We start from the raw sequence: 27,872 nt of genomic DNA on the forward strand, positions 1-27,872 counted from the left end.
GAGGAAACTCTTCATTTCTTCTGCATCCCCAAATGGAGCTTAGAACTGTACTTAGAGTATTAATTGTTAATTAACACATATATTGTAAATATGTAAAGGATGGTTCCACTATTTGACAATCGTATATTCTCTTAGGCAGGTAAACTCTTTTCTCCATAATCTTATTTTCAGTATTGGTTTGCTTATCATCTCATTTTCATATATTGTAAAAATAAACCTTGAGCTTAATTTGAAATTTAGAAAACTTTTTCTGTTCATACTAAAACTTATGAGACAATCTAAAGTCAAGTTTTAATTTATATGTATTGCATTCTGCAAAATATGTTCACAAGATTACCATTTGTATGGTATTTTATAATGTTTGAAATAGGGCATTTCATGCCTTTGCCATTACCCTCAGAGAGCTTTTCTAGTCTCAATTCTCTTATTCCATCTAATTACAATTTCATTTTAAAAGCAGTTGGGAACATATATACCCTGAGCATTTAAATATGCTACATTTAATGTATCTAATGAGGTTTTAATTCCAATATAACTAACAAAATAATTGAAAAACTGAGTTGCTAGTGGAAGCATGCTTCTCTATACATAGTCATTTACATTATCTAAAGGAATTTTAAGTTCATTATAGAAAATTTGAAAATCACAGGAAAATATAAAGACTAAAATAAAAATCAGCATAATCACAGCACTACTTCCCCACCCGTTCTGGAGATCTTCTAGCCTTTTCTGTTTCTCAAGCTGGGTATAATAATGCACACACATTTCAAAACCCTGCTGTTTTCCCACTGAACGTTCTACTGAGGCCATTTTTTTTTTCTGTGCTATTTAATACTATCTAATGATCTAATTTTGGTGACCAAATTATATTCCATCATATTATAATCTGTTATAATTTATTATATTATAATGCACGTTATGTGTAATATTAAAATATACAATCTGGTTCTATTATAATTTATTTAATAATTCCCAGCTTGCTTGTTTCTAGAAATAGAAAAATATGGTATATACTTGGCTTCTGACATGTGTTCAGTTTTGATACTTCATCCCACCATCAATAACCTTAACTTAAACTTTGCCAAACTGTAGACTTCGTAGTCTGCAAACAATTGTAGTCCTGTTTTAAATTCAGCAAAAATTAAAAGGCCACCAAAGTTTTTAGGTTGCTGAAATTGCGATCTCCTCTCAGGGTCTCTCTTTTCCCCATTTCCTTTACTTCCTAACTCCTTTTCCTCTGTTGAATTCTTCGTACTCCTTCCTCTGTCTCTCTTCAACGTGAAGTTTATTTTTATTGGATTTTTCCTGCTAAATGCTCATTGTAGAAAAAAGTCAGTATTGCACATAGGGCTTGCAGGCCTTATGTTTGCCTACATATCATACATTTACCTGCATATCAAGGGTGGAACCATCTAGGGAGAGATTCATATATACCATGTTCATCCCACTGATGAATCAGAATGTTGTCTTTTAAATTTACCCAAATGAGCAGTGGAGTTGTCACGTGGTCCCAAATGCTCTAATATACAATAACTAACACACGGCTCTTACTGAAGATAGACCTTCAAGGAAAGCCAAATCATAAGCAGAAGTTTACTTAACAAGAATGAAATCATTAGACCTTTAGAATGTTTGGTGGCCACAGGCTGAGGCAGCCTTATGTATACATCATTATAATTAAGATTAGTTGTGGGGTTAGGGTTAGGCTGACGGACAGAAATTGTGACTGAGAAAATCATCAAGGAAATGAGCGCCATCTTGAAGGGTCTCTTGTGAGATAGCCAGTTGGATGTGTTAAATCCCTCTGCCTTACTGTGCATGGTGCACCCTTCTATTAGGAACTTCTGCATTGATGACTTGCTCCTTTCTTCACTCTCTTTCCTTCCTCCTGGTCATCTATGACTCTTGCTTTCTTGGTCCTCCTATGCCTAAGTGTTCTTTCCCGGTTTTTTTCTGTGCCGACTCTTAGTTCTTGCATCTCTGTAGTGACATGTTTATACAAAGTCTGTCCTGGGCCTTGGGGTAGTCATTAATGTGGCTCCTGATGTCAGCACTCCTCTCTTTCCAGACACATGGTTGGATGACGAGTACTGCCTTCCTTGTGGTTGGGTGGGGCTGTGTGATGAGTTCTGGCCTTTGAATTATGAGCAGGCGCAATATCTGTCACTTCTGGGCTACAACAGTTAACTGCCAGTATGAGACCCAGCTTTCCACCTGCTACAGAGACCAGCAATGTTGCGGGTGGGTGGTTGTTCATCAGTCCAAATCCCAGAGTGAGATGACACTGAATAGCATTCCTAGTCAATCCTTGCCATAAAGAATGGATGAGAAATAAACCTTTGAGGTATTAAGTCATTGAGATTTGGGGATTATTTGTTCTACAGCATAATCTAGCTCTACCCTGACTGAAATAACCTTCTTTTTTTTTTTTTCTTTAAACTCTTCACCTTAGCCCCTGATGAGTTTATCCAAGATTGTGGCTTTAACTTTATCCTCTAATTAAATGAATTCCAAATCTACTGAACTGAACTTAATTGATCACCTGAGCCCAGGATCTAGGTTTCTAGTTACCTTGTAACACTCTCAGTGTCCACAGGAACCTCAGCCTGAACCTTCTGCAGGTATCTCAAACTCTCCATGCCCCCAAGCAAACTTATCATCTTCTTTCCTTCAATGGCTGCTTCTCCTCTATTGCAAATAACATTATCTCCCATGATTCACTCAGCATCTGAACCTGGAAATGTGCAAATTTCCTCCTCATGAGTGAGGTGGGGCCGGCCTTACCAGTGGAAAGTTCAAAAGGCAGAGAGACCAAGCTCAAACACAAAATCCAGGAACCAGAGGCACAACAGAGTTGTATCCATTCAAGTGCCTGGAAACTGTCTTTCTCAAATTCTCCCTAGTATATGAGTGAGGTTCTCATTTTCCTTTTCAGACCATGTGGGTTGACTTTCTCTTCCATTGGTTTGCTGAAAGCAAAAACAATCATCTTCTCCGTCAGTCACCTAACAATGAGATTATTCTTCTTTTCTTTCCTTTTCTTTTTTCTTTCTTCTTTTTTAATTAAAAGGACACAGCAAATTGGCTGCTGCAGGCTTCCTAAACTATGGTGGACTTTCCAAGCATCATCTTCTTGTCTCCACTGCGTAGTTGATGAGGAGCTGGCATTTAGCCCCTGAACGCAGCCAAGAAAGGGAAATCTAGGCTGATGTCCGGATGGTGAGGTAATACCAAATCTATGGTCCCTAAACCCAGTGTCTCCACCCCAGGTTCATTATGTGTGTTTTATGCCAATTGCAGATCTGGCAGGCTGCCACTCCAGATGTCACCAGGCCATATATTTATTCATCAAACCAGGCGCATGATCCGTTTGTTCCTCCAATCACCAGCAAAAAAGGAAAGGGTGATGAAATCAGTCTTTGGCTACATTGCAGGAATCAGGAATATATTTGGGATTGGCTGCCATCGTTGCACTTTAGGTTATAATCACAAGAGGAGGACAGGGAACTGAGAGTAAAGTACTATCCAAAGAGCAGAGAGACCAGGGAAGCAATCCATGCTGGTTCTTCCCTTTGCTAAAGCAGTTCCTCATTATCTCTGTAGGTTGAACCAAGGCCATTTCTTTGGTAAGAGGGGGCTGGGTGGATACGCCATACCAAGCACTTACAGAGGGAAACACTAATATTTTGTGGGAGCCTCTGCATGAAGTCAAAGCTGCAGAACCAAGCATGTGGAGTGATGTGGGGTGGGATTGAAGGAGAGTCAACCAGGGTCAAGATGCTAGTGTTGCTATTGAGAAGATGATGCCATTCTTATCCCTACTTCTTTGTGACTAGTTTTCTCTCTCCTATCTGCAGGGTTTTTTTGAGATATTGAGTATAGTTCCCTGTGTTATACAGTAGATCCTTTTGGTTATTGGTAGTTCTGTTTTTTTATTTTTATTTTATTTTTGGCTGCGCTGCATGGCTTGTGGGATCTCAGTTCCCTGACCAGGGAGTGAACCTGGGCCACGTCAGTGAAAGCCCGGAATCCCAACCATTAGGCCACCAGGGAACTCCTGTCTTGTCTGCAGTCTGAAGCTTAAATGGCAATATTTCTGAGAACTACCATGAAGGAGGGGATGGATTTGGTTGGACTGCCTGTTTATTGTGTGATTTATCACACAGTCTCCTTATTTAATTGTGGTGCCTCACTCCGTTGTCAGCTGTGTCTGATGTTCCCAAGTCCAGACACCTCTGCACGACATGTCCGGGGGACAGCGCTGAGGTTCCACTGGGGCAGGGATTGTGGCTGCCTGGCCACAAAGGGCTGGTGAGGGGTTGGAGGGATTGCTCACTCCTTACAAAACTTGCGGTCAGTTGTCCTGCTTTCAAACCCACTCAGCATTTCTTCCTTGGGAGGCACCTGGCATCCTCAAATCCTGAGACTTTCTGGGGATTCTGAGGCATGAACTGGTGTGTTTCTGGTTAAGTCCTCCTCCCGTACCTCCTTTCCTTTCCCTCCTTGGGTTTCCATTTCCAAAATATTGTGGCTGTCTATAATCTGCTGTCATCTCCTTTTCTCTTTTCTTTGTTTTTGTAGGTTCATGTTTTCTTTTTCTTTTAATTTTTACTGTCATTTTAGAGGGGTTTGGGAAGGGAAAGGCAAATTTATGTGTATAATCTTTCATGTTTACTGGAAGTCTATTCACTTATTCTTTCTTCCAGTTTTTCTTATGTCTCTCAGAGCACTCTTCAATGTATCTTGAACCCAACAGGTACTTGATACAAATCGAAGCAGTTATAATAAGACAAAGTGGCTTCCCTGACCCATGGGGACAAAAGGCAGGGATTAAAATTACCCTGCATGAAGATTTCTGAAAAGAGCAGGTAATGCAATATCTATCCAGATTTCTTGGTTTTTGCTCATTCAAAAACTTGTGAACATCATGCTCAAATTTAGGTACTGGAAAGTGGGTAAAATGATTAGAAATCTTAGAGCATCTCCTGGTGAATTTCTTTTGTATTTCTTCATATGACACATGGTAGTTCAATCACTAGTGTAAGTTGAACTTTTGCTATAGTCTGGAGTGAGAGAGGAGTAACTGTCTTTTTATAGTGAGAAAACAGCTGTGCCGCCATTGCATATGCTAGGAGAGGGAGGAACATTTGTCAGGGGTTCCTATTTGTCACTGTCAAGAACAGTGAGATGCCGGGGCGACACATTATTCCAGAGGTGCAGATTCTTCTGTCAGTTTCCAAGAATGACTTAGCTTTATCCATGAGGATCCTGATGGAGGGTCTGAAATTTCTCTTCTGCCCTGCCAAAGCCTGGCCTTTTACACAGAACATTACACGATGCCAACAGAGAGTTTCCAGAGAGGAACTGGGAATTAAGTGGACAGAGAGTTTCCAGAGAGGAACTGGGAATTAAGTGGACAGAGAGTTTCCAGAGAGGAACTGGGAATTAAGTGGACAGAGAGTTTCCAGAGAGGAACTGGGAATTAAGTGGACAGAGAGTTTCCAGAGAGGAACTGGGAATTGAGTGGAGCTCTGGTTGCCGATGATTCTTTTTCATGCCTAGCTACCCAAACAAAGAGACTGAGGCAGAAGCCAAATCCGCGAGTGAACACACACAGTGGAATCGGTGCCTGGGAATGTAGGGGCTCTGGCTGATTAAGCTGCTGCCAGAGCGCCAGGGGGCAATTTCTCTCCGCCTCCCTCTTGTATTTTGGCAGCTCTCCCTTCCCTACCCGCACCATCCCCTCCCCAGATCCTCTGATCCATTTGCACTGTTGTTTGGAAGGAGCCTAATGCACACAGATTGGCAGCACTGTAATTGGTGCTTTCCTTACCTCTGCCTCTTTTCTCCCTGCATTTGATCATTCTGATAATGACAGTTTATTTTTTCCCCCTTTACCATCGGAAAACAAAAAGAAACTCTTGAAAGAGTCGCGGATTTACATTTCAGTTTTCTGATGTATACTGCTATGGGAAATAAAATTCACGTTTTAAAATGTTTTCCCACTTCTGTTCCCCTCGTCCTCCCCCCTCACCCAAACAGTCAACACTGATGGGAAACTTTAATGTTGAGAATTGATTTTTCCCCTCAGAAGGTGTTGTGATTACAGTGGCAGCATCCTTGAGAGTTGACTTGTCAAAATATTGACGATCTTTTTTAAGACCTTCATCATTGTCATCATAATTGGTGTCTCCGTTTGTTAGACTCTGTTTATTTATGTGCACTTTATTTCAAGTGATATTTCTTAGGATAATATTCACAAGGGTTTGGGGCTCCTGGAATGAAAAGTGTTATATAAACTGAAATGCTTACCCCCTGGCAAAAGGTAATCTCCATTGCACACACCACCTGTTTAGGACAGCTCACATTTGCACAGTGTTTTGTAGTTAAGAAGGGATGTTCATGTACATTATTTCATGTAATCCCCCTGATAATGCTGTGAAGAGCACATAAGGGATGGTCAGGCTCCAGGAATCATCCCACCTTGCCACGCCGCCAGGCATGTGTGATTCTGTACCTGGTGTACTGCTAGCTTTTCACAGGTGTTGTCGTGCAGCGCTATAGAAGCTGTGTCCCAGGTGCTTCAGTTCTGGAGAAGGGTTGGATTTATAGAGGCACAAATAAGCACAAAATAATTAGAGGAATTTTTTCATATTCTCGTGTCTCCTAAGGAGGAGAACAGAGCAGATAATTAACTACAGGATCTCTTTGGCAGACTGGGTAAGAGGGGAAATTTGTGGGTACTGCAAAATTAATAGAATTGATTCCATCACGATTGTATAAACAGTTAAGGATACATATAATTAGGGCACTAGCTATAATACAAATTGAGTATATCGTGTGATTTACCATAGATTAGGATATGACTCGTGAGTGACAATAATGCACTATTTAAGCCGGTGGCAAAAGATTTAAAAGCTTTTTTTTTTTTTTACTGGGACACACACAGCCTTTGAACTGAGATTTTATAAGAGAGCATTTCAAGGCAGTAAACAATTCCTCTAGAAGAGCATCCTTCTAGAAAAGAAGACCAAGCAATACTGTAATAACTGTGGGTGTGATTTGATTCCTTCAGAGGTCTTAACTAGAAGTTTAGTTCTGGAAGGAATGCCTTAAATGCAAAACTGTTAATAAACACAGCTATACATGGGCACATAATGCTGTGGAAAAAATACAGGCTTTTGGGAAGAGCACAGGCCTTGGACAAGCTCGAACTGAGCTTGACTCCTAGATCCTCCGTGGACCAAATATACAACCTTGGGCAAACCTTGATTTCTGTGAGCCTCTGTTTCTCCGTGTGAATATCCATGGATTAAAAATGCCTCTTTTATAAAATAGTTGTGAGGATCAAGTGGGATAAAGCAGGCAGCGTGCCTAGCATGGAGAAGCAGCTCCACAAAAGGTGGCCATTCTTCTTGTGGTTTGATGTCCCTCCCCTTCTCCAGGGAACTTAAGCACCTTTGGGTCAGAGACTCAGTTCAACTCCTTTTTTTGTTCCTTTGAAACCCCACATTACAAAGTTCCTCAGAAAGGCTTTAATTGGGCTGCAGTTAGTCTTTATTCATCACAGCCTTGCTTCCAACTCACATCCTGATTTATCAATTGGCTCTAATGGACGAGTTGTAGGAAGGACTGTTTAAAAAGTGCAGTATTGGCTGATAACATAACAGCTGACACTCGGTCCAGAATCTGTTTTGTTTAAATGATTGTACATAGGAATCAACTTTTCATTTCCCATGCGACAAAGGAAAAAGGATTATAGCTTACACACTGTAAATCACTTAAATATCCTTCGCCTACGGGTTCTGGAATCATATTTAAGGAATGTGGGGGGAACGAATGCACTTTCCGGAATCTGAAGTGAGACTCACACTTCCCTGCATTCCTTTTTCTTTCCATTACACTCTCCATGGGACCTGGTGAAGGGACCGGTGTCTAAAGGTGTCGACTGGCCATCGTCCTTCCACACACGAAGCCTCTCACATAAACAGACTCAGAAGAAGGAGCTGTAACAGCTTTGAGAGTGAGCTAGTATATTGGTCGAAAACTTCTTGTTGGAAAACAGAAATCTGAACAAGTCAACTCAGGCAAAATAGGAAATTTATTGGCTCAGAAAATTTGGAAATTCAGGGATAATGCTGATTTTAGATGCCAGGTTATCAACCCCAATGAAAAAGAGGTATTCTGGTTACTCTGGCAGAAAAGTCTTGGGGAGGACTCCGCTTAGATTTGCCTTGCTGGACTAGTAAAGAAAATTGCACTATTGCATACGCATTCTGTTACATACTACAGAAATCACGTGGTAACTGTATTACTTGTATTTTATTTTCTGCTTTCGTCTTCCTTTCTCTCTTTTTTTGTGGCCTGGGTATAGATCCTTAAATCTCCTTAAATATGTTATATGCTTTCTATTTCTACTTCACTAATCATCACTCTGCTTATATCACATGCCCATCTTTGAACCATTCACCATGACCAGAAGGATGAGCATATTCATTCGTCAGCCTGGGCTGCATGACCACTCTTGAGTTGAGGGTAGGGTGGCATCACTATTCACAGTTGCGTTAGGACCACATGACCAGGGGAGGATGCAGGGTAGACAGACAACGTGTGTCTACTATACCCATCCCTGTGTTATACCTTTTCTATTGAGAAATGTAATTGTTATGACTAAACTGATTCCCTCTGGCTAATTCCTTTCCTCTTCTGCCAGCTGGTCAGAATCTTTTCATGATTCTCTGTCAATAAAAGGCAACAGTTAAACCCTTAAATGTTCTTGAGAAGTTACATTATTTCATAGCCTTTACAAATTTAACAGTGAGAAAATCCCCATTTCCATTAAATTTTCCCAGGCAGAATTTCTAAATATTTTGTCATCTTCTTAGATCTTATAGACAGTGTTTTCTTTCCTGCCTTTTTCTAGTTCAGGATTCTAAATGGAGCTGATGTGAAAGATATAGTGTAGGATATTGGTAAAAAAAAAATGAATTTCTGGGTCAACTGACTTGTGTTCAAATTCCACTTCAACCACTAGACCAGCAGTAGTTGGGGAAATGCAAATAAAAATGCTATTTTTTTCATTTATTGTATTGGCAAAATTTAAAAATGTTGATGTAATATACACCTGTTTTTTTTCCTGCCTTGCATCAGTTCCTTCTGTTCTATGGCAACAGTACCACATATATTTTGCATCCAGCCCTATCTGAATCCAGATCTACTCCTGGACGGCTCAGTTAGATGAGCCAATAAATTCCCTTTTTAGTTTAAACCACTTTGGGTCAGTTATCTATTACTTGAAACTGAATTGCAATTCGCATAATTGAGAATTTCCGTTTCTTGTGAAGGTATGGGGAAAGTATTGGCCAGGCATCTGGTAGCAGATTGACTCTATGGAACCCCTTCCTGCAATGCCGGTTGTATCAGGAGCGACTATAGCTTTTTCCAGGAAGCCTCCTGTAAGTCTTTTGTAGAGACTGTAGAAAGCCGTCACACTGAAGGCTGTCTGATGAATGGGACTAACGTCGGACGAGAGTGGATCTGAGCCATGCAAGAGATGTACCGTATCACTGTGTGTGTGCCACTGCACATCCTCGAGGTTTCTCAGCCCACGTTTTACTCCAGCTGGTGTTGTAGCAACTAGCTTTGTGCAAACATTCTGACAGCGCCTCACTTCATCTGCATCATGTCTTCCTGCCCTGGGACTTCTCTAATGCTGCGCCGTGAGATGGCTACGGAAACCCACTCAGGCACGTGGAACCCGAAAGGGCGGGGGAGTTAAAGCCAATGGGCATCTCTTTTCTAATGGGGGATGGGAGCTGGTGGATAAATGAGGCATATTCTACATGGCTTCTCAGAGGGTCTTACTGGGTCAAGCCCTAGTAACTCAGAGTGACCAACTTGATAATATACTCTGGTATTGCCATTCCCTCTTGGCCTCACTTTTCCGGATCATTTCCCAAATAAACTGCTCGCACACAAGACCTTGTCTCAGGCTCTATTTTTGAAGGAGAACCCAGAATCACCACAATTCTAATGAGAGTCCTAAATTTAATTCAAGTTTCCTCAGGTCTTACCTGCATAAATAGGTACAGTGGAGCTCAGCATGGGTAATGACCAAAATTTTTTGTCTTTGCCCCAAACTGCATGAGGCTACAGACACTGATCTCAAATTCTTTTTCTCTGGCTTACATAATCAATGTGCACCAATGGAAAAGCCCCTCAGTGGCCATATTCCAGTACTGTCACTGATCCCAGGGCATTGGGTGACAGCACTGTCTGTTCTCCAAGTGATACCCAAGGTGCAGACCCCAGCTCTGTAGCTCCCAAGTGGCTCTGCACTCCCTTGAATCTTCTCTATGTTGGATCCAAACAGCAATGAAGAGAAGATCCTTCTTCCCATCTGGGCTACACTTAATTCCCCGGGTCTAATACACTGGGAGCAATATTCTCATGTCTCCTTTTGTTTCTGCCTGCAGCCCTGAGAGATCTAATCAGACCCATAGTTCATGGGCTGGGCCAGGGAGTGATGTACAAGGAGGATCCCAAGTCTTTCATCTTCATTGCTCTTGGACCCTTTTCAAACCTCCACTCGCTATTCCCAAATAACCCCATAATTCAGAAAGCCCCTTCCTCAGTGGTTGTTCCGTTATGGCCTGTCCCCTTCTTTGGCTCATCAGGATGGTCTGAAACTCAGCAGTGGATGTATCTTAGGCGCAAATGGGAGTCCTGCCACTTTTCCTCCCACCATATTATCCTGAGAAAATGAACTTCACAGTGAAAACACCAACATTTAAATAGAGTGGAACATGAACAAAATCCTTCTTGTTATAGACCGTGGTTCCAAAGGTGACTTAAGGATTTCCAGGCCTCACTAGCCTCTGATTACCAAAGAAGGTCATATTTCCTTTTATGATCTAAAGTAAAATGACCCTAAGTCCTCATCCTTTGAAGATCCTTCCTCTGCTGAGTTTTTCTACCAACTGAATTCTGGGCGTCAAGAGGACACTCACATGCTCTACATATCTGTTCTCTGGTCGTGTTTGTCAGCCATTCACCCCTGAGGTGACCTGCTTCTCCGGGATGCCTTGATCTCTGTATAGATTTGCAAGAGCCGAAGGGGCGTATGAACTGGATTTAATCAATTTGGTAACACAGCTCATTTTTTTTTTAATATACGTGAAAGAATACATGGTAACCCAAAAAAGTTTGAGGTGGGGGACAATTTGCTACTCTCATGTAACTCACCACTGTGTTATACTGAAAGCAAGTCTCAGACCACGACTGCCACACAGCAGACGTTCCCTAACAAGCAGGCACAAAGCAGCTCACACTGTCATTCTGGAAGCTTGACGAAGTCACAGCCTCTGTCTGGCCTTTTGGATGGTCTGATGAACTTGCATAAACTTCTGTTCACTGGAGACAAAAGCCAAGACCGCAGAGGCAGGATTCTGTCACCCTTTCCGTCAATATCCAACAACAAGGACATTCCACATCGATGGCCACACACCGGTGTTGCATATGGGACCTTTAGCAATTAAGTCTTCCAAGGGTTGTAGGCTGCCCGGCTCTCTGGATTCTGACACCCTGCTCGTGTAGAGAGGGTAGAGATATTTAAACTAGTCCACATATTAAGAACACTTTTTTTTTAACATTCTTAGAAACATCTTTACTATAAATGTTCTTTTTTTTTACGTTTTTAAATTGAAATATATTTGACAAAAAATCCTTTTAATTTCGCTAAAAGGAGCCCATTTCTGGTATCTGTTATGCTGATCAACAGGACCCCATTTTCCACAATAAAAACCAATTTTTTACATTCCATGTGCAAATTAACAAAGCTGTGTATGACTATTGATTGAGATACAGACAGCAGGGGCACTGGTGGATGGACTTTATATCAGAATGCTAGCTGCCTGCCCCAGCTACCCATAGAGTTAAAACTGAAACTAACAGGCACATATATAAAGTCTCCCTATCTATGTTGAAGTGTTCTGAAGTAAAATGCTGTCATCATTATAGGTCCCCAAACCTCAAAGTCTAAGGCCCCCAATCTCTTGGATTCCACAGATTGACCACTGGACCCAATAGTTGGATGTGTTTCAAACTGCAAATTGCGACCCATTAACAGGTCCTAAAATGAATTCAGTGGGACATGACCACCATCAAAAACAATGGCAAAGAATATATGGAAATATCAGCATTCTGCATAATAAGGACAGGTGTTGCTTTATGAAACTTATTTGTTAGATTTGTGGCATATGTTCACTGGAATACTATGTAAAATATAAAATATCTTTTTAAATGTCTTTTTTTTAAATCAGAAAAGTTGAAAACACTCAAATAGTTGAAAATACATTTCACAAGGTTGGTGTTAATTTACTCTTTAAATACCAGTGGTCCTGCTCTAGATTCACATTTAGGCAAAACATTTCTCACCCTCTTCAAGGGCATGGTTCTGGCTGAAGATACCCACTTACATCACTGGACAGAATGCTTGGCATCTGGATCTGCAGCATCAGCATTCAGATTTATGGTGACTTCACTGCGGTGGCCAAGGACAAAGGGTGGGGACTTGCTTTATATTTATATAACTACGGAACCAATCCTGGTAATTTTCCAAAAACAAAAGGAATCGGTTCCAGAAATTCTGAGAGCTTTCTCAGCCTCCCCAAGCTAGAAGCTGCCAGCAACCTCCCAATGGCAGTTCCAGCAAAGAAAAAAGAGACTCTGTCTTTCCTAGGTACCGGCATCATGCCTGCCTCACAGATAGTCTGTATTCTGAACACATACCCTAAACCAGATGTTTTCCTTTATATCAAATAAATTGAAAAGAATGGTTGAAGCTTTTCTGATGATTGCATTGCCTCCTTCTCTGCTTGCAAATGGTAACTAGTGCAGAGGGGAAAATCTGTCATCGGCAACCGAGTTCTGTCAAGTGTTTTTAAGGACTTTCTTAGAGAAAGGTAGCACTACCCCAAGGAGCGACTTTTAGCTTTCGACAGCATTTCTATTAGCTAAGTCATCAATGCTCCAAGGTCCTGCATAAGAAGTGAAAAATGGAGTTTGCAGGGATGCATATATGTCTACATGATTCTTTGAACTTAAACTCAAATTTCTTTGAACTTAGTAATATGACAAAAATTTACAGTATTGGCTGCTTATATTAAAATATAAATATATGTATATATGTGCATTAAAGATAGTTGGAGAACATGATGTGTTAAAAGGGATGAATGAAAAGCCAGTTTGTTCTACTGGTGGGATAGTCCAATGGAAGGATATACAATCAGTTTACTGAGAGGAAAACATGCCTAATAATGAGCGGAAACTGCTGAGAGAAGGAGCTCCGCAAGGATGGCACATAGTCAGAGAAACCAGAGGGAAAGGAATTTGTGATTCCTGGAGCAGAAGTGTGGGAGTCAAATGATCTATGGGGTGTAGATTATTTGACTCTGGGTTAGGGTGTACGCAAAGGCACTTGTCTGAAAGAAGCAGAAACAATGCAATTTACGATGAGGGAGCCTGTGAACCAGTGACACAGGAAGTGACTCAGAGGGTAGCGGGGATGAGTCATGTCAAGCTATGGTTCCAGAACTGAGGGGAGAGCTTGAAAGTACTAAGGAAGCACTTCACACTTAGGGCAGTGGGTGGGTAATGGGAGTCCTCATTGAGCACATCGCTGCAGTGTGAGAAATAACCTATGGAAAAGCCCAGTCTCCTGTTCCAGCAAACAAAATAGTCTAGTTCTTCCAAAGACCTCACAACTGACACCTTTTTTTTTTTCAAAATCAGGAAGATGTAAGAAACATCTGTCTTTTATAGTTTGCAGTTTTTGATGTCTGCCTTCATAAAAAATGAAAGTGAAGTTCCAAAATTAAGTACATAACGTAGTGTGCAGCAAATAATGCAACACATTTCCTTAGAAATGTGTTTATCCTTAGACACGTGTGGTCCACCCCTGTTGTGCTGGATGCTGAGTGAGTAAGGCGGAGGGCAGGGGAATAGTGTCAAGAGGCGTGATAATAGAGGTCAGGGGCAGCCCTAGGCACCGGACCATCTGCCTTCACATCCAGCTCTGTACTTTCATCCACTGGAAATCTAGGGCAGGGCCACCTGGAGTTTAATTATTTAAATTGGCTGACCTATGCAGGCTCCCAACCCCCATATGATTTCTCAGATCTCTGCTAGTTTTATCTAAGATGCATAGAGATTAAGAATATAGGCTGTGGTCCTGGGCTGGGCCCAAATTCTGACTCTGCCCCTTAGCAGCCGTGAGACCTTGGGGCAGTTAAGCAACCTTTCTATGCCTCAGTGTCTTCAGTTGTGAAATGGGAATAATGACAGTACCTACCCCATTTTAGGGTTTTTGTGAGTCTAGAGTTATTCATGAGGACACACTAAGTCCTTGTTAATTATTATTTTTATACTGAAGAGAAGCAGTATAGTTCAGGGGTTCAAACAAGAAGTCAGAGCCAGACTGTTCAGATCTGAATCCTGGCAGTGTGGCCTTAGGCAAGTTCGTCACTTTCTCTGTTGCTTGTTTTCTCATTTGTAAAACAAGGCTAATAAGTATACCTACTTCACAGGAGCTGAGCAAGAATTACATGAATTAATATGTTTAAAGTTCCTAGAACAGTGCCTGGCGTATCATACATAAATGTTTGGCACTATTATGATTTTATGTATTTATTTATTTATCTCCAGCTAGCTCTGGGCCTGGCCCATCCTAGGTATTCATTAAGAGGCTATTGAAAACATGAATGAATGAGTACATGTAGTCTAATTCAATGGCCTGCAGTATGGATATTGGCTGTCTGTAACATTCCAAATTTGCCAAATGCACTTGGACTTGTCTGCATCAGACACACCTTTAGATGGAATATAAACATTGTCTCCAGCTTCCTCTCCAATTCTGCCCTGTGGTGCTCAGTGCTAAAAGGGAGAGGCTATTTGACATGCGGCCATGACAGCCTCGGGGAGCATCTCTCTGTTTCTCCATCGGTACACTAGGGAATCATTATAACATCCCCAAAGTCCGGAAATCCAAGGACACAAATTAATTATAGACACAAGTCAAATTACTCTCCATCCCTTTCTCCGTGAATATTTCTGGTGGAGAGCAGTCCCCACTGTCATTTGCTGGGGAAGTGGGCAGTCCCCAAGAGCAGCCAAGCTCCCCATTAAGCCAGAGCCCATCTATCTGCTGCCTGGGTGGCAGCGGCAGTTCCACCCCTTCATAAACATCAAGACAGGAAATAATGGAATGTTTAGTCTGAGTAATACATTAAGGAAATCAATTAGGCCCACATGCAACTTTCTAAGATTTTAATTACAGTACTTAGGGTACCACACTAGAGCAGTTTGTCAGGAACATAATTTGTTAATGAATAACAACTGACACAGTGAATTAGTTGGGATTGTAATTAGCTTTTGCTAGCCATCCATTGGAACCCTGATCAAAAGCCAGTGAGCGAAAGAGGGAGAAATCAGCTGTAAATGATAACCTCGACAGCTCTGTCTGGGGTGTCTCCCTGATGCTGGCGTACCCAGAGGGGCCTGGCTAAGCCTATGGGCAGATTTTAACTCAAGTGAGGTCAAGGAGCAGCATCTGCCTCACCTACGAGCTTGTTAGAAACGCAGATTCTTGGGGCCCCACACCAGACCTATCCAACCTGCATTTTAAGACACCCAGGTGACCTATGAGCATATATATGTTTTTAATATATTTATTTATTTATTTTTGGCATCATTGGGTCTTTGTTGCTGTGCGCAGGCTTCCTCTAGTTGCTGCGAGCAGGGGCTAATCTTGGTTGCGGTGCTCGGGCTTCTCATTGCGGTGGCTTCTCTTGTTGCGGAGCACGGGCTCTAGGTGCATGGGCTCAGTAGTTGTGGCACGTGGGCTCTAGGGCACAGGCTCAGTAGTTGTGGCACATGGGCTTAGTTGCTCCGCAGCACGTGGGATCTTCCCGGACCAGGGCTCAAACCCATGTCCCCTGCATTGGCAGGCGGCTCTTAACCACTGCACCACCAGGGAAGTCCTTGTGAGCATATTGAAGTTTGAGAAGCACTGTCAGCGTACAAAGAGCACAGGTTCAAAATCAAACAGATCTTACTGTAACTCCTGACACTAACGCACTCACTAGAGATGTATCCTTGGGCAATTGCTAAGTCACTTTGAGCCTTTGTGTCCTTATCTGTACGTTGGACCTACTAATACCTGTACTGCAGGGTCCTTGTACTGACTAGCGATAGCATATGTGTGTGCCTAGTACATAGCAGGTGAACAATGAATGAGGGCGTGGGAGAAACTCAGCAAGGTTTCCTGAGGCCTGGGCCTGACTACACATTGTCCTCTGACCTGGGTCACTTATGTGAGTCACACCTTCATCTCTCCAATCTTCCCACTCCACAATGGGGAAGGACTAGGAGAAAACAGATAAAATATTACAAATAAGTTAAAAGAATAGAGAAAATATTTTAAAGATAAAATAATGAAAATAGTAAAATTAGCCAAAGAGTATGCTAGACTTAGATTAAATTGGTTTTGTTTCTTTGAGGTGGCCAAACGACCAAATAAGAAAACGTGGATTGGTAATATGAAACACCTGGGAGAGTGAAGAGCCCAGATTGTTCTCTGTCTTCCCACGGGAGGGAGAATCCTGAGGAAGGAGGTAGCCATGAACAATGCTCCCAAGATGGGGTTCATGCAGCAATTTGGAGAGCTGAGATCCATAGTTGAGGATCAGTGTTTTAGGAAACACCTTTGACACACTATTCACAATGGATATGTTCTTGATAGAGCATGCAAACTTAAAAATATGTACGTCAAAGCAATTTCCTCGTTAGAAAATTTCCCTCTAAGCTTCCTCACCCAGCTCAAGAGAGTGTTAGAAGGAGCCCTTACCTAATCTGATTATTAGACCATGTGCTCAAACTCAAGGATTACCTCTGTGTCGTGGCTCATACAGAAGATGGCAATATTCTTACAGCACATTGTGGGTAGACTGAAGGGGTTCCAGGGGCACCTATGTGGGGCAAGGTGAAAAAAAATCATTTTTTTTACATCATGGAATTACAAGAAAAATTTTAAATTGAGAAAGATATTGGATATTAGGTTTGCATAAAAACATCCAAATTGAGCATTGTCAATTTTCAAAATGAGAAAATAAATGAGTTTGCTTCCAGAAATGTAACTTTTTAATATCAAGTTTGATGCTTGAAATGGCTGAACTCAATTCCTGATCAAAAGTCTTTAATAACAATCTCTTCAAATTTTGGTTATTCACCATCAATTAGAAACTTTGCATGAGGAGGTCATAAAAAGTTATTTAACCATTGTTTTACAACTGTCTCAAAATTTGTAGTACTTGAAATTATATTTAGGGACTATAGCAGCCCATCCTTTTATTGACAAACTTAATATTGAAATTTCTTGTGATAACGCAAATGTTTTTAAATATAATAGAACTTTTTCACATCTAGTACTTCCAAATATTAATGTGCAAAACTCTTACACATCACGAGAGCAGTCATCATTGACAGGACACATCAATTACAAATGGGCAGAAGTCCCAAATGTATGGGAAGGCCACCACCAGGAGCTCAACCTTCCTGGTCTACCTTCTCTCAACATAGACACATGGCACCCTGGGCTATGCACCATGCTCCTTGGGCACCAAGAATACAAACTCCCCCAGAAGCTCCATGGGCCACTTGTCCATGATGGGCAGTCTGGGCTCCATGCTTAGTTGCTGGCATGACTGTCCACGTCGAAGGGCTCCTGCTTAGCTCTGCTCAGAACGTTGAGGCTGACCATTCATGCTCAGTGGTGCTCAGTACACTTCTGCCTGTAGGGACTGTGGGAGGAACAGACAGGTCCTGCTTATCTGGAACCCCCCTCTGTAGAGCCCCAAATAAGGCTGCTCATGACCAGAGTTGACCTGTCTGGGGTTTCCTGCAGCCCCCAAAGGCTTGGGGGTTTAAGGCCTTGTGGCACATCTGGAACCCATTCATGGCACCGCAGCTTGGCCCACTGGGAAGCTCTGGATTACTCAGGGGCAGGGACCAAGCCATCCTCTTTCTCTTTTACTTCTTGAATCTATGCATGATAGGCTCTCCTGCACCTTCCTCTTTTACTTCCTACTCCAAGGATTGGTTGAATGATTGGGTCTTTCTCTACTGTGTTGGAGGAGACTTGGCCATCTCCAGTTGGATTTAATTTCTCCCCAATGACAACCTGACCTTGTCTACTGTTCTCGTCCCACAAAAAGGTGCCTGGAATACTCAGCACTAGGTTTGGGATCAAATATGGTCCTTTTAGTGCTTTGACTAGCTCCACTTCCTCTGGTAGTTGTGGTTCACTGTGGTTTTTCTTTGCACAGCAGTGATTAACATCCTACCCTTGGGTTTGGGGAATAGAAGAGGCAGAGATTCATGAGTGGGAAGCAAGGGGCTTCAGACCTCACCTGCATTCTTTGTTCTCTTACAAGGGATTTGCTTTGGAGCATCAAGCACTTAGATAGCTATAAATAAATTCTATAGTTTCTTACCGATTTGGTCACTGAAAATTAAACAGGATGTTGTATTGGAAGTTTCAATTGATGCAATACCATACAATGTAAAGGAGAGTCTAGGCCATGTGCAGAAATTACAGAGAAGTTGGAAAACACAGCTCACCAAACCCCCAGCCATATCAAGGATATAATAAGGTTAGAAGAGTGGAAAATTAGAGAAATTTATGAGGATTTCCCTGGAGAGTTGTGGCTGTGCGGTGAGTCCTCCTACCCCATCCAAGGAAAAGGGTTGAAGGGAGCTTCCCCCCTCATCTTGTCAAGGGAGAGGAGTTTCACTGGGACCAGAGAGCAGTTAGGGAAACACACAGGCCTGTTGTCTGGTCCCACACCACTGTGCCCACCCAGGATGTCAGAGGATGAAACCTGGTCTATTAGCTGATGTAGCAGCAAAGCAAAGGACCTACTTTGCTTTGTAGAGAGAACTGCTCCTGCTTGGAGATCGGTCTTCACTCCTAGGTTTTGGGCAAAGACAAGATGGTTTATCTGGCAACTCTGGGTGGGGTCATCTGGTGTGCTGTCCAATAGAGTCACCAAGGTGAGAGAAGTGCCCTTCAGTAGAGGCTAAGTCGAAGTCGTGCTTCTGGATTCCTAGAGGTAGAGGAGAGAGTGAGCAATGGTAGACCAGAGGGCTTTTGCCTGGGTCAAGGGCATGGCCTGTGAGAGCTCATCAGTGAACTGCCCCAGAAAACAACTTTAATATCAGTCCATCTCCAGGGCCTAACCTGCTTATGATAGGCAGGTAAAACATTCCTGCCACTCTTACTTTTTTTCCTACCCCCTATCCCCACCTGATCTTTCCCTACCCCAACCTTGAGGGGATCAGAAACTGCCGTTGACAAGCTGGGGGAGGGGAGTCTTGGCAGGGGGAGGAGCTACCACACTCCTTCCCCTTCCTCCAGTCCCCGCCCTCCCTGGGAAGTAGGGGAAAGTCTTTCCTTCAAATGAGGAGGCAGCTTTGATTAGTATTACAGGAGGCTGGTCTTTGTAATCTCAGGGTTTATACTGTGTTTGCAGCTCAAAGTGGTTGTCAGACTTTTGATCAGAAATTGATCCAAATATCACGAGATTGCCTGAGTTTTTAGCCCACTGAATACAATTTGAAGGGAAACAGAAATAAAGTTGCCATCGGATTACATTCCATGAGTGGATTGAAGGCGTATCATACATAAATGTTTGGCACTATTATGATTTTATATATTTATGTGTTTATTTACTTATCTCCAGCTAGCCCTGGGCCTGGCCCATCCAAGATGCCACTTACCATTCCTCATAGCATGATTCTGGGCAGGGAGCTCTGTAGGGATCAAGAGTGCATTGGAGCAAATCTAGCGTGAACCTTCAATGTGGAGTCACAGAATGTCAGGCTTGGAAGGAAGCTTGAAGTCATCTATTCTAAATGACCTCCTGCTATTTTGAGCCCCTCTGCCATGCCCCTGCCCAGTGCTCATCCCACCTGTGTTTGAACGTCTGCAGAAAGAAGAGGATGTACATCCTCTCAAGACAGTCCATCCCATTTTGTAATAGCACTTCTCATTTTGTTGTTTCTTTTGCTGCACAGAAGTTTTATAGTGTGATGTAGTCCCACTTGTTTATTTTAACTTTTGGTGCCTTCGCTTTTGGAGTCAAATCCAAAAAATCACTGCCAAGACAAATGTCAAGGAGCTTCTCCCCTATGCTTTCTTTAGGAGTTTTATGGTTTCAGGTCTTATGTTTTAAGTCTGTAATCCATTTCAAGTTGATTTTTGTGAGTGGTGTAAGATAGGGGTCCAATTTCAGTCTTCTTCATGTGATTATCCAGTCTTCCTAGCACCATTTGTTGACAAGATTATCCTTTCCCCATTGAGTATTCTTGGCTCCCTTGTCAAATATTAGTTGATCGTATATGCAAAGGTTTATTTCTGGGCTGTTGGATCTGTTCCATTGGTCTGTGTATCTATTTTTATGCCTGTACCATACTACTTTAATTACTATACCTTTGTGATATAGTTTGAAATCAGTACGTGTGATGTGGACGTTTAGGAGACATTGATTAAGGAGGCCTGATGTTCTGAGCCTTGGATCATGTGTATTTACTCAGGTCTCTGGGAAATTTCCCTGGGTCCCCAAACCTCTGCTCCCATATTGGTGCTCACCTCACGCTGTATGGGGATTTTTCTATGTCTGTGAGCACCTTGAGGGCAGGGATCATCTTGTTCATTGTTAAATTCACCAAGCTCAGTATCTGAAGAGAAACGGGTACCAATAAATTAGTTCCCTTTCCCATCACTGCCTAATCTGTAGCCTTTGCTGGCCCACTTCCAGCTGTTCCCATTCAGTCTTATCAGGAGAACTCTGGTCCTTTGAATAGATCGATTATCCTTTCTTTGCTGCAAGCTTCATTCCTAGGTTTGTCTCTCCAGTTCTAAAAACACTTTGATGTTTCTAAACTGTACTGAAAAGAGGAAGAAAATGACTTTCTAAGGTCAGGTATTTGGGCTCTGGGTCAACTGGGAAAGAAACAGATGAGTTCTGATATATCATATGAAACTCTGTCCATAAAAATCAAACCGTCCTATTTCTGATATTTCTGCCTCATTCAATGACATTGTTTTCTTTGGAAAAATAGAATATTTATTATTCAGACTCTGGGCAGAGGAGTGAAATGGCCTGGATCTAGAGATAAGGGGCAATTTACTGCTGGCCAGCTGCCGCCCTTGCCATCTAACAAATATAGGTTTAAATGAAAGCATCATAGGCCCACTGCTACCTCTGTTCCGGAAGAGAACTATTTATCCTGAGCCACAGTTTTTCCTCTCTTTAATGCCGTTTTTGAAAAATGATGTGTACTTTCGTCTCACTATGTGCTTCTCCTGTCCCTCCTACCCAGCCTCTCTGCATTAGGAGATAAACCGCTCATTAGGTTATTTATAGCCTCCCACCTGTTCTCTTGACCCCGGGTTTTCCCTCCATCCTTTTCAATTCAACCCTCACACCACATATTTCCCAAAGTTCAGCTCTGGCCTCCAGGTCAAGAGCTCCCATGGCTCACCAAACAAGGGCCAAACACTTGAGCATGGCCTTGTAGGCCCTCTGCCTTTTGTTCCTTCCTGTTGTGTTCTTTCTGCTCCAGCCAGTTTCACCAGCAGCTGCTTTGAGAACATACCCTCCTTTTCTAGAGCACCCCGTTTCTTCCCTTTGAACATGTCTTCTCTCTAGTTGCGCATGCTCTGCTCTCCTCATCTTCCGAAGCCCAGACTGGCATTACCTTTTCCTTGAAGATTTCCCCGGTCTCTCTTGCTGAAAGTGGGATGTCTCTCTTCACAGGGTTGTTGAAAGGATTGAACAAGACTATGCACAGAAGTAGAATGGCGGTTGCCAGGGGCCGAGGGGAAGGGAAAACGGACAGTTGTTCCTAATGGGCAAAAAGTTTCAGTTATGCAAGGTGAATAACTTGTAGAGATCTGCTGTACAACATTGTGCCCGTAGTCAACAATACTGTTGTACACCTAAAGATTTGTTAAAAGGGTAGATCTCACATTAAGTGTTGTTACCACAATAAAATGAAAAGATTATGCACATGGATATGCAAAGTAAAATGCCTAGCAAACACTAGACACACAGTATTTTTTTTTCCTTTCTACATTTTATAATTCTTTGAATTCCAAGAGTATTTATTTCTTCTAGGGCAGCAAAGTTATTCTTCTTTACCTTGTATCATAGTTATGTGGGTGTATATCTTAATTGTTATATATCACAGTGAGAGAAAAAAAGGCACAGATTTTGATGTCTGACATCTTTTTTTTTTTTTTTTTCTCTTTCCCTTTTGCGGTACGCGGGCCTCTCACTGCTGTGGCCTCTCCCGTTGCGGAGCACAGGCTCCGGACACGCAGGCTTAGCGGCCATGGCTCACGGGCCCAGCTGCTCCGCGGCATGTGGGATCCTCCCGGATAGGGCACGAACCTGTGTCTCCCGCATCGGCAGGTGGACTCTCAACCTCTGCGCCACCAGGGGAGCCCCTGACATCTGTTTTTGAGAGCTACCTCCAAAGCTCAGTAGCTGCGTGGTCTTGAATAAGTTGCTCAGTTTCTTTAAGACTCAGTTTTATTATCTGTTAGAAAAAGAAAAAAAAAAAGAAAAATAACAGCTATTTCTCTGGTCATGTGGATGGATTAAATGTGACAATACACGTAAAAATGGTGACAGATAACATGGCAGCAGCTCAGAGTCTTACTGTGGTTTCTTTTCTTCTTTGAGGGCAATGACTACAATGTCTACATGTTTCTAACCCTAAGGCACAGAGCATGTAGCCTTGTGCATAGTCACGGCTCAGTAAATGCTTCCTGAATGAATGAATGAATAAGTGAGTGAAAGGAAGGAAGGAAAGAAGGGAGGAGGAAAGAGAAAAGATATGAAAGGTTTAGCTTACTTATATCTTCTTTGTAATACAAAAATTACAATGGTTTCAACTCAAAGACAAGTATCTCCAAAGAGAGTAGGGATATTTCCTCTTTGTCCTAATCCTGTGCAACATTTTTAGTGACAGCAGCAATCTTTATATTTGGAAGGGAGAGCCGTTTAAAGTTCCCTAACTTTTGGAAGCCAATAGTTGATATACCAGCAGTGCCACATCTGTTAAAGAAAAAAAGTATTCTGACATTTGTTAAAATGGTAAGGAAGACTTTATTCAAGGCTTGTACAATAAGGGTGAACTCTATTGCAATAGAGGAGAAAGATCAAGCTCAACTTTGAATACAAGAACAAATGGGGATTGATAGCCAAGGAGCAGAATGAAGGGGTCAGTGGATAAAAATTACTAAGAAGAGACATCAAGGGTAGGGGAACTCTTGCTAAACTGACCTATTAGGATTCTTGCTAAAGGAAGGCCAAGAACCTAGACATCAAAGGTGGGGAATGGGGAACTTTATCAGATACCAAGGGTGGGGGTATCTGAGTGATCAGATATCAAGGGTGGGGGGATTCTCGGTAAACTGACTTAGCAGGATTCTTACTAAGACTGGGTAGGCAGACTGAAGACAGGATGGGGGCCAAGATCAAGGCCTAGTTGAGAACAGGGCTCTGAGGAGCCTGGCTAAGGTTGACCACTATGCCATCATCAAGTTCCCCCTCACCACTGAGTCAGTCGTGAAGAAAATAGAAGACAACAACACAATGGTGTTCATTGTGGATGTCAAGGCCAACAAGCACCAAATTAAACAGGCTGTGAAGAAGCCCTATGATATTGACCTGGCTAAGGTCATCACCCTGATCAGGCCTGATGGAGAGAAGAAGGAATATGTTCGACTGGCTCCTGACTATGACGCTTTGGATATTGCCAACAAAATTGGGATCATCTAAACTGAGTCCGGCTGGCCAATTCTAAATATAAAAGTTTTTGCTAAAAAAAAAAAAGGAAGCCTGGGGAAAGCCATCTGCCCTACTCCCACTGAGGAAAGCAGGAGTGGGGCAGGTGTGCTGCCCTAGAAGTCATGAAAGTTTGGCAAAATGTTATAAATATTCCTGTCTCTGGGTTTTCATTTGTGAGAGGGACACGACACCACTTTTCATCCCACCTATCTTAGTGGGTATATTAGTTGCCTGTGGCTACTGTAACAAATTGCCACAAACATGCTGATTAAAAACAACAGAAATGTACTCTCTCACAGTTCTGTAGGTCTGAAGTCTGAAATTTGTGTCACTGGGGCAAAATCAAAGTCAGTAGGGCCACACTCCTTCTGAAGGCCCTAGGGGAGAATCTGCTTCCCTGACTCTTCCAGTATCTGCTGCCTGCTGGCATTCCTGGGCTTGTGGCCACATTATTCCAATCTCTGCCTCCATCTTCACAAGGCCTTGTCTTCTTTGGTCTGTTTCTAATCTTTCTCTGCTTCCCTCTTATATGAATACATACTGTATTAGTCTGCTTGGGCTACCATACAAAATATCATAGGCTGTGTGGCTTAAACAACAGAAATGTATGTCTCATAGTTCTGGAGGCTGGAAAGTGCAAAATTAAGGTGATGGCTAATTTTGTTCCTGGTTAGAGTTCTCTTTCTGGCTTGCAGACAGCCACCTTCTCTCTGTGTCATCACATTTTTTGGGGTGTAGGGAGAGAAAGCTCTTCCTCTTTTATAAGGCCACCAATCCTCTCAGATTAGGGCCCCACCCTCATGACCTCATTTAACCTTAATTACCTCTTAAAAGTCCTGTCTCCAAATATAGTCACATTGGAGGCTGGGGCTTCAACATATGAATTTTAGGGGTATACAATTCAGTCCATAGTACATGTGATTGCATTTAGGATAATCCAAGATGATCTACCCATCTCAAGATACTTAGCCTAATCACATCCATAGAAACCCTTTTTCTAAATAAGGCAGTATTTACAGGTACCAGGATTAGGACCTTGTGTCTTTGGGTGGCCACTATTCAGCCTACCACTGGTCAGCCAAATGGATCATAAGAGCCTGGATTTATAAAAGGCTTGGAGGTCCTTCAAGGTTTTAATGGAATCCAGAGCATTATAGATTTATTCACAATAAAATAATCCTCAAGATTATTTCAAAGTTTGATCATTCTAGAGTTTTGTTGCATTGAAGTTTGTGGTGTACATAGTGACTGGGAACCTTCACTTGGCCTTTAGTCCTTTCCACTTGGAAGTTTAATAAGTAATAAAATTTAACAGAATCATCGTTTTCCTCCCACCAGACTTATTCATCTCCTGTCCCTCCACAGTCAGCCAACAGCAATGCATCCATCCAACAGCTCAAGCCAAAAGCCTAGGAGAGCTCCATTCCTCTCTTTTCCCCGTCTTTTAAATCCAATTGTGATTTTTAGCAAACAGTGTGGCATGGGACCCACCAATCAGAACAGAGTCAGGCAGTAGAGCTGTCCAAGGGGGTCTCTACCATGCCAGGCATTGATATCTTGGTTTTTGGTTTTAGGGGAAGTCTGAGGGTGTTAGGGTGTTGAAGTGGGGCACCACTTGGGGGCTTTTGGCAGTGACTGTTTACCAACTAGTATAGAATATTTCAATATTTTGGTCACTGGGTGGGCTCTTTAGGGACTTAGCAGTGAAACAGCAGCCCTTCCCGTATCCAGATTATCAAGTCCGGTCGCCTCTACATCCAAAACATGTCTTAAATCCAGCTACTTCTGTCCACCTCAATGGCTTCTACTCTAGAACTGGGCACCATCTTCTCTTTTTCTTCTTTTTTTTTTTTTGTGCTTTACACTTCACTCCATATTATATAAACCCCCAACACAATAATCCTTTGCAATTGTTTCCAGACTCAGATGGGCCAGAGGGTGGGAGGAGGGAGGAGAGCAGCAAAGCTGGGAAGCCGGTGATCAAGGGGCAGCTTGGGATGCAGTGCGCGGGCACCATCTTCTCTTGCCTGAACTTCTGCAGTAGGCCTCTAGGGTTTCCCTGCTCCCAAACATGCACCCTCTATAGTCCATTCTCCAAACAATAGCCAGAATGATCTTTTAAGAATATAAATTATATCATGTAATTCTGCTGAAAGTGAATTCCCTTGTACGTAGCACACTATGCAAACTTCTTATCCTGACCTAGAAGGACCTCATTGTTCAGCCTTTGCCCCTCTCCTCTAACCTTATCTCCTCTACTCTCTTTCGCTCTCCCAGTAGCCTTCTTCCCATATCTTTTTTCCTCCCCTCATGACCTTGGCACTGGCGATTCTTTCTTGAATGCTATTCCTGCCTAGATCTTTGCATGGCTGTCTCCTCATTCCGGGTCCAAGTCAAGAGTCAGCTGTCACCCTTCTCCACTTGTTATAATAATATTAGATTTGTGCAATGCCTTTTGTTTATTCACTCAAACTTTTATTGAGTTTTATCACTATGACCTTGGCACTCTGCTAGGTACCAAGGATACATGAATGAATAAGACCAAGTTGTTTTCCTCAAGGGCCTCAGTCGAGTAAAAAAGCCAGAAAAATAATTTCAAAGACCTCAAGTTATTTACGGTACAATGCAGAAATGAGCTGTAATGGAAGTCTTGCAGGAGCACAGAGAAGGACGTACCTATTAATAACTGTGCCTGGGGGAATCAAGGAAGGTTTTAGAGAGTAACTGACTTTACCTGGATAATTACAGTGGAGAATCCTTATTTTAGAGTGAATGAAACTGAACTAAATTATATTGTTCAATTTAAGACCTAAGATTAATCTGTGTTTGGTAAATATTTAAACAGGAGGTATTTCTGATTCTCATACACAATTTTAATGGGCATTAAGTATAAGTAGAGTAGATTTCTTTACTTTTTTGGTCCATAAGGGGGAAAAGTGCTTCTTGTTTAGCTGACTTTAAACAAAGATTGATGGAGCAAGTAATATTAGGAGTGGAGACCTTTGAATTGATGGAGCTCTAGCTTTTCCAGTTGAAATGAGGTGAGTGGAAAGTCATGGTCACACAGCTGACCTGTTTTTTTATCTCTGAAATAAACTTGATCAAGTGGATCCCTTAACCGCTGGGTAAAGGACATTCCAAACTATCCTTTGCATTTCCCAGAAAGGTGGATGTCTCTTCCGTTTTTTCCAGCTTTATTGAGGTATAACTGACACATAATACGTTGTAAGTTTAAGGTATACAATGTGACGATTTGATACACTTATATATTGCAAAATGGTTACTACAATTAGGTTACTTAACACATCTATAAACTCACATAATTAGGGGTGTGTGTGTGTGTGTGTGTGTGTGTGTGTGTGACATTTTATCTATCCATTTATCCATTGATGGACGCCTAGGTTGTTTCCATGTCTTGGCAATTGTGAATAATGCTGCAATGAACACGGAAGTGCAGGCATCTCTTTGCGATAGTGATTTTATTTTGTTGGGCATATTTCCTAAACAATCTTTGTAGCGATAGGAGAAAAGAGAAAATGTCCAAACTCACAATTTTCACTTCAAATTTACTGTAACTATCACAAGCACATGGTTTTTTCTTATTCTTTTCCTTCCTAATAGTCATCAGAATTTGTAATTACATATTAATTTTTGGATTTTTTGTTGAACATCTGTGTCTCTGCTGTATTGAAAACTCCATGAGGGAGGACATTTCTATGGTCCACTGCTGGATCTCCATACTGAGAACCTAGCATATAGTTGGCGCTCAAAACATATTTATTCAAAAATGAATAAATGAATAATCCTGATAATTTGAGTAAAAGCTTAAAAGAAGATAATTGGAGAATTCACACAAGTTAAAGGATAATTGGGGTCATAGGGACACCTCCTCGGGAAAATCAACCTGTTGTAGTTCATAGAGAGACTTCAATTGGATGTGAATTCCAGGTCCCCAAC

The 27,872-nt window shown here is 42.1% G+C and overlaps 1 protein-coding gene across 1 annotated transcript in view; it reads left to right on the forward strand.

The window, feature by feature from the left end:
• LOC132522598 (large ribosomal subunit protein uL23-like) overlaps positions 1–23,914 on the forward strand; it is a 46,492-nt gene extending 22,578 nt beyond the window's left edge. Inside the window, exon 3 of the mRNA XM_060153187.1 lies at positions 23,646–23,914. Coding sequence (XP_060009170.1) covers positions 23,646–23,906 — 261 coding nt within the window. The 3' untranslated portion in view covers positions 23,907–23,914. The remainder of the gene's footprint in view (positions 1–23,645) is intronic.
• Positions 23,915–27,872: the final 3,958 nt, after the last annotated feature.

Source organism: Lagenorhynchus albirostris, chromosome 7 (assembly GCF_949774975.1).
Source record: "Lagenorhynchus albirostris chromosome 7, mLagAlb1.1, whole genome shotgun sequence".
Taxonomy (NCBI): Eukaryota; Metazoa; Chordata; class Mammalia; order Artiodactyla; family Delphinidae; genus Lagenorhynchus; species Lagenorhynchus albirostris.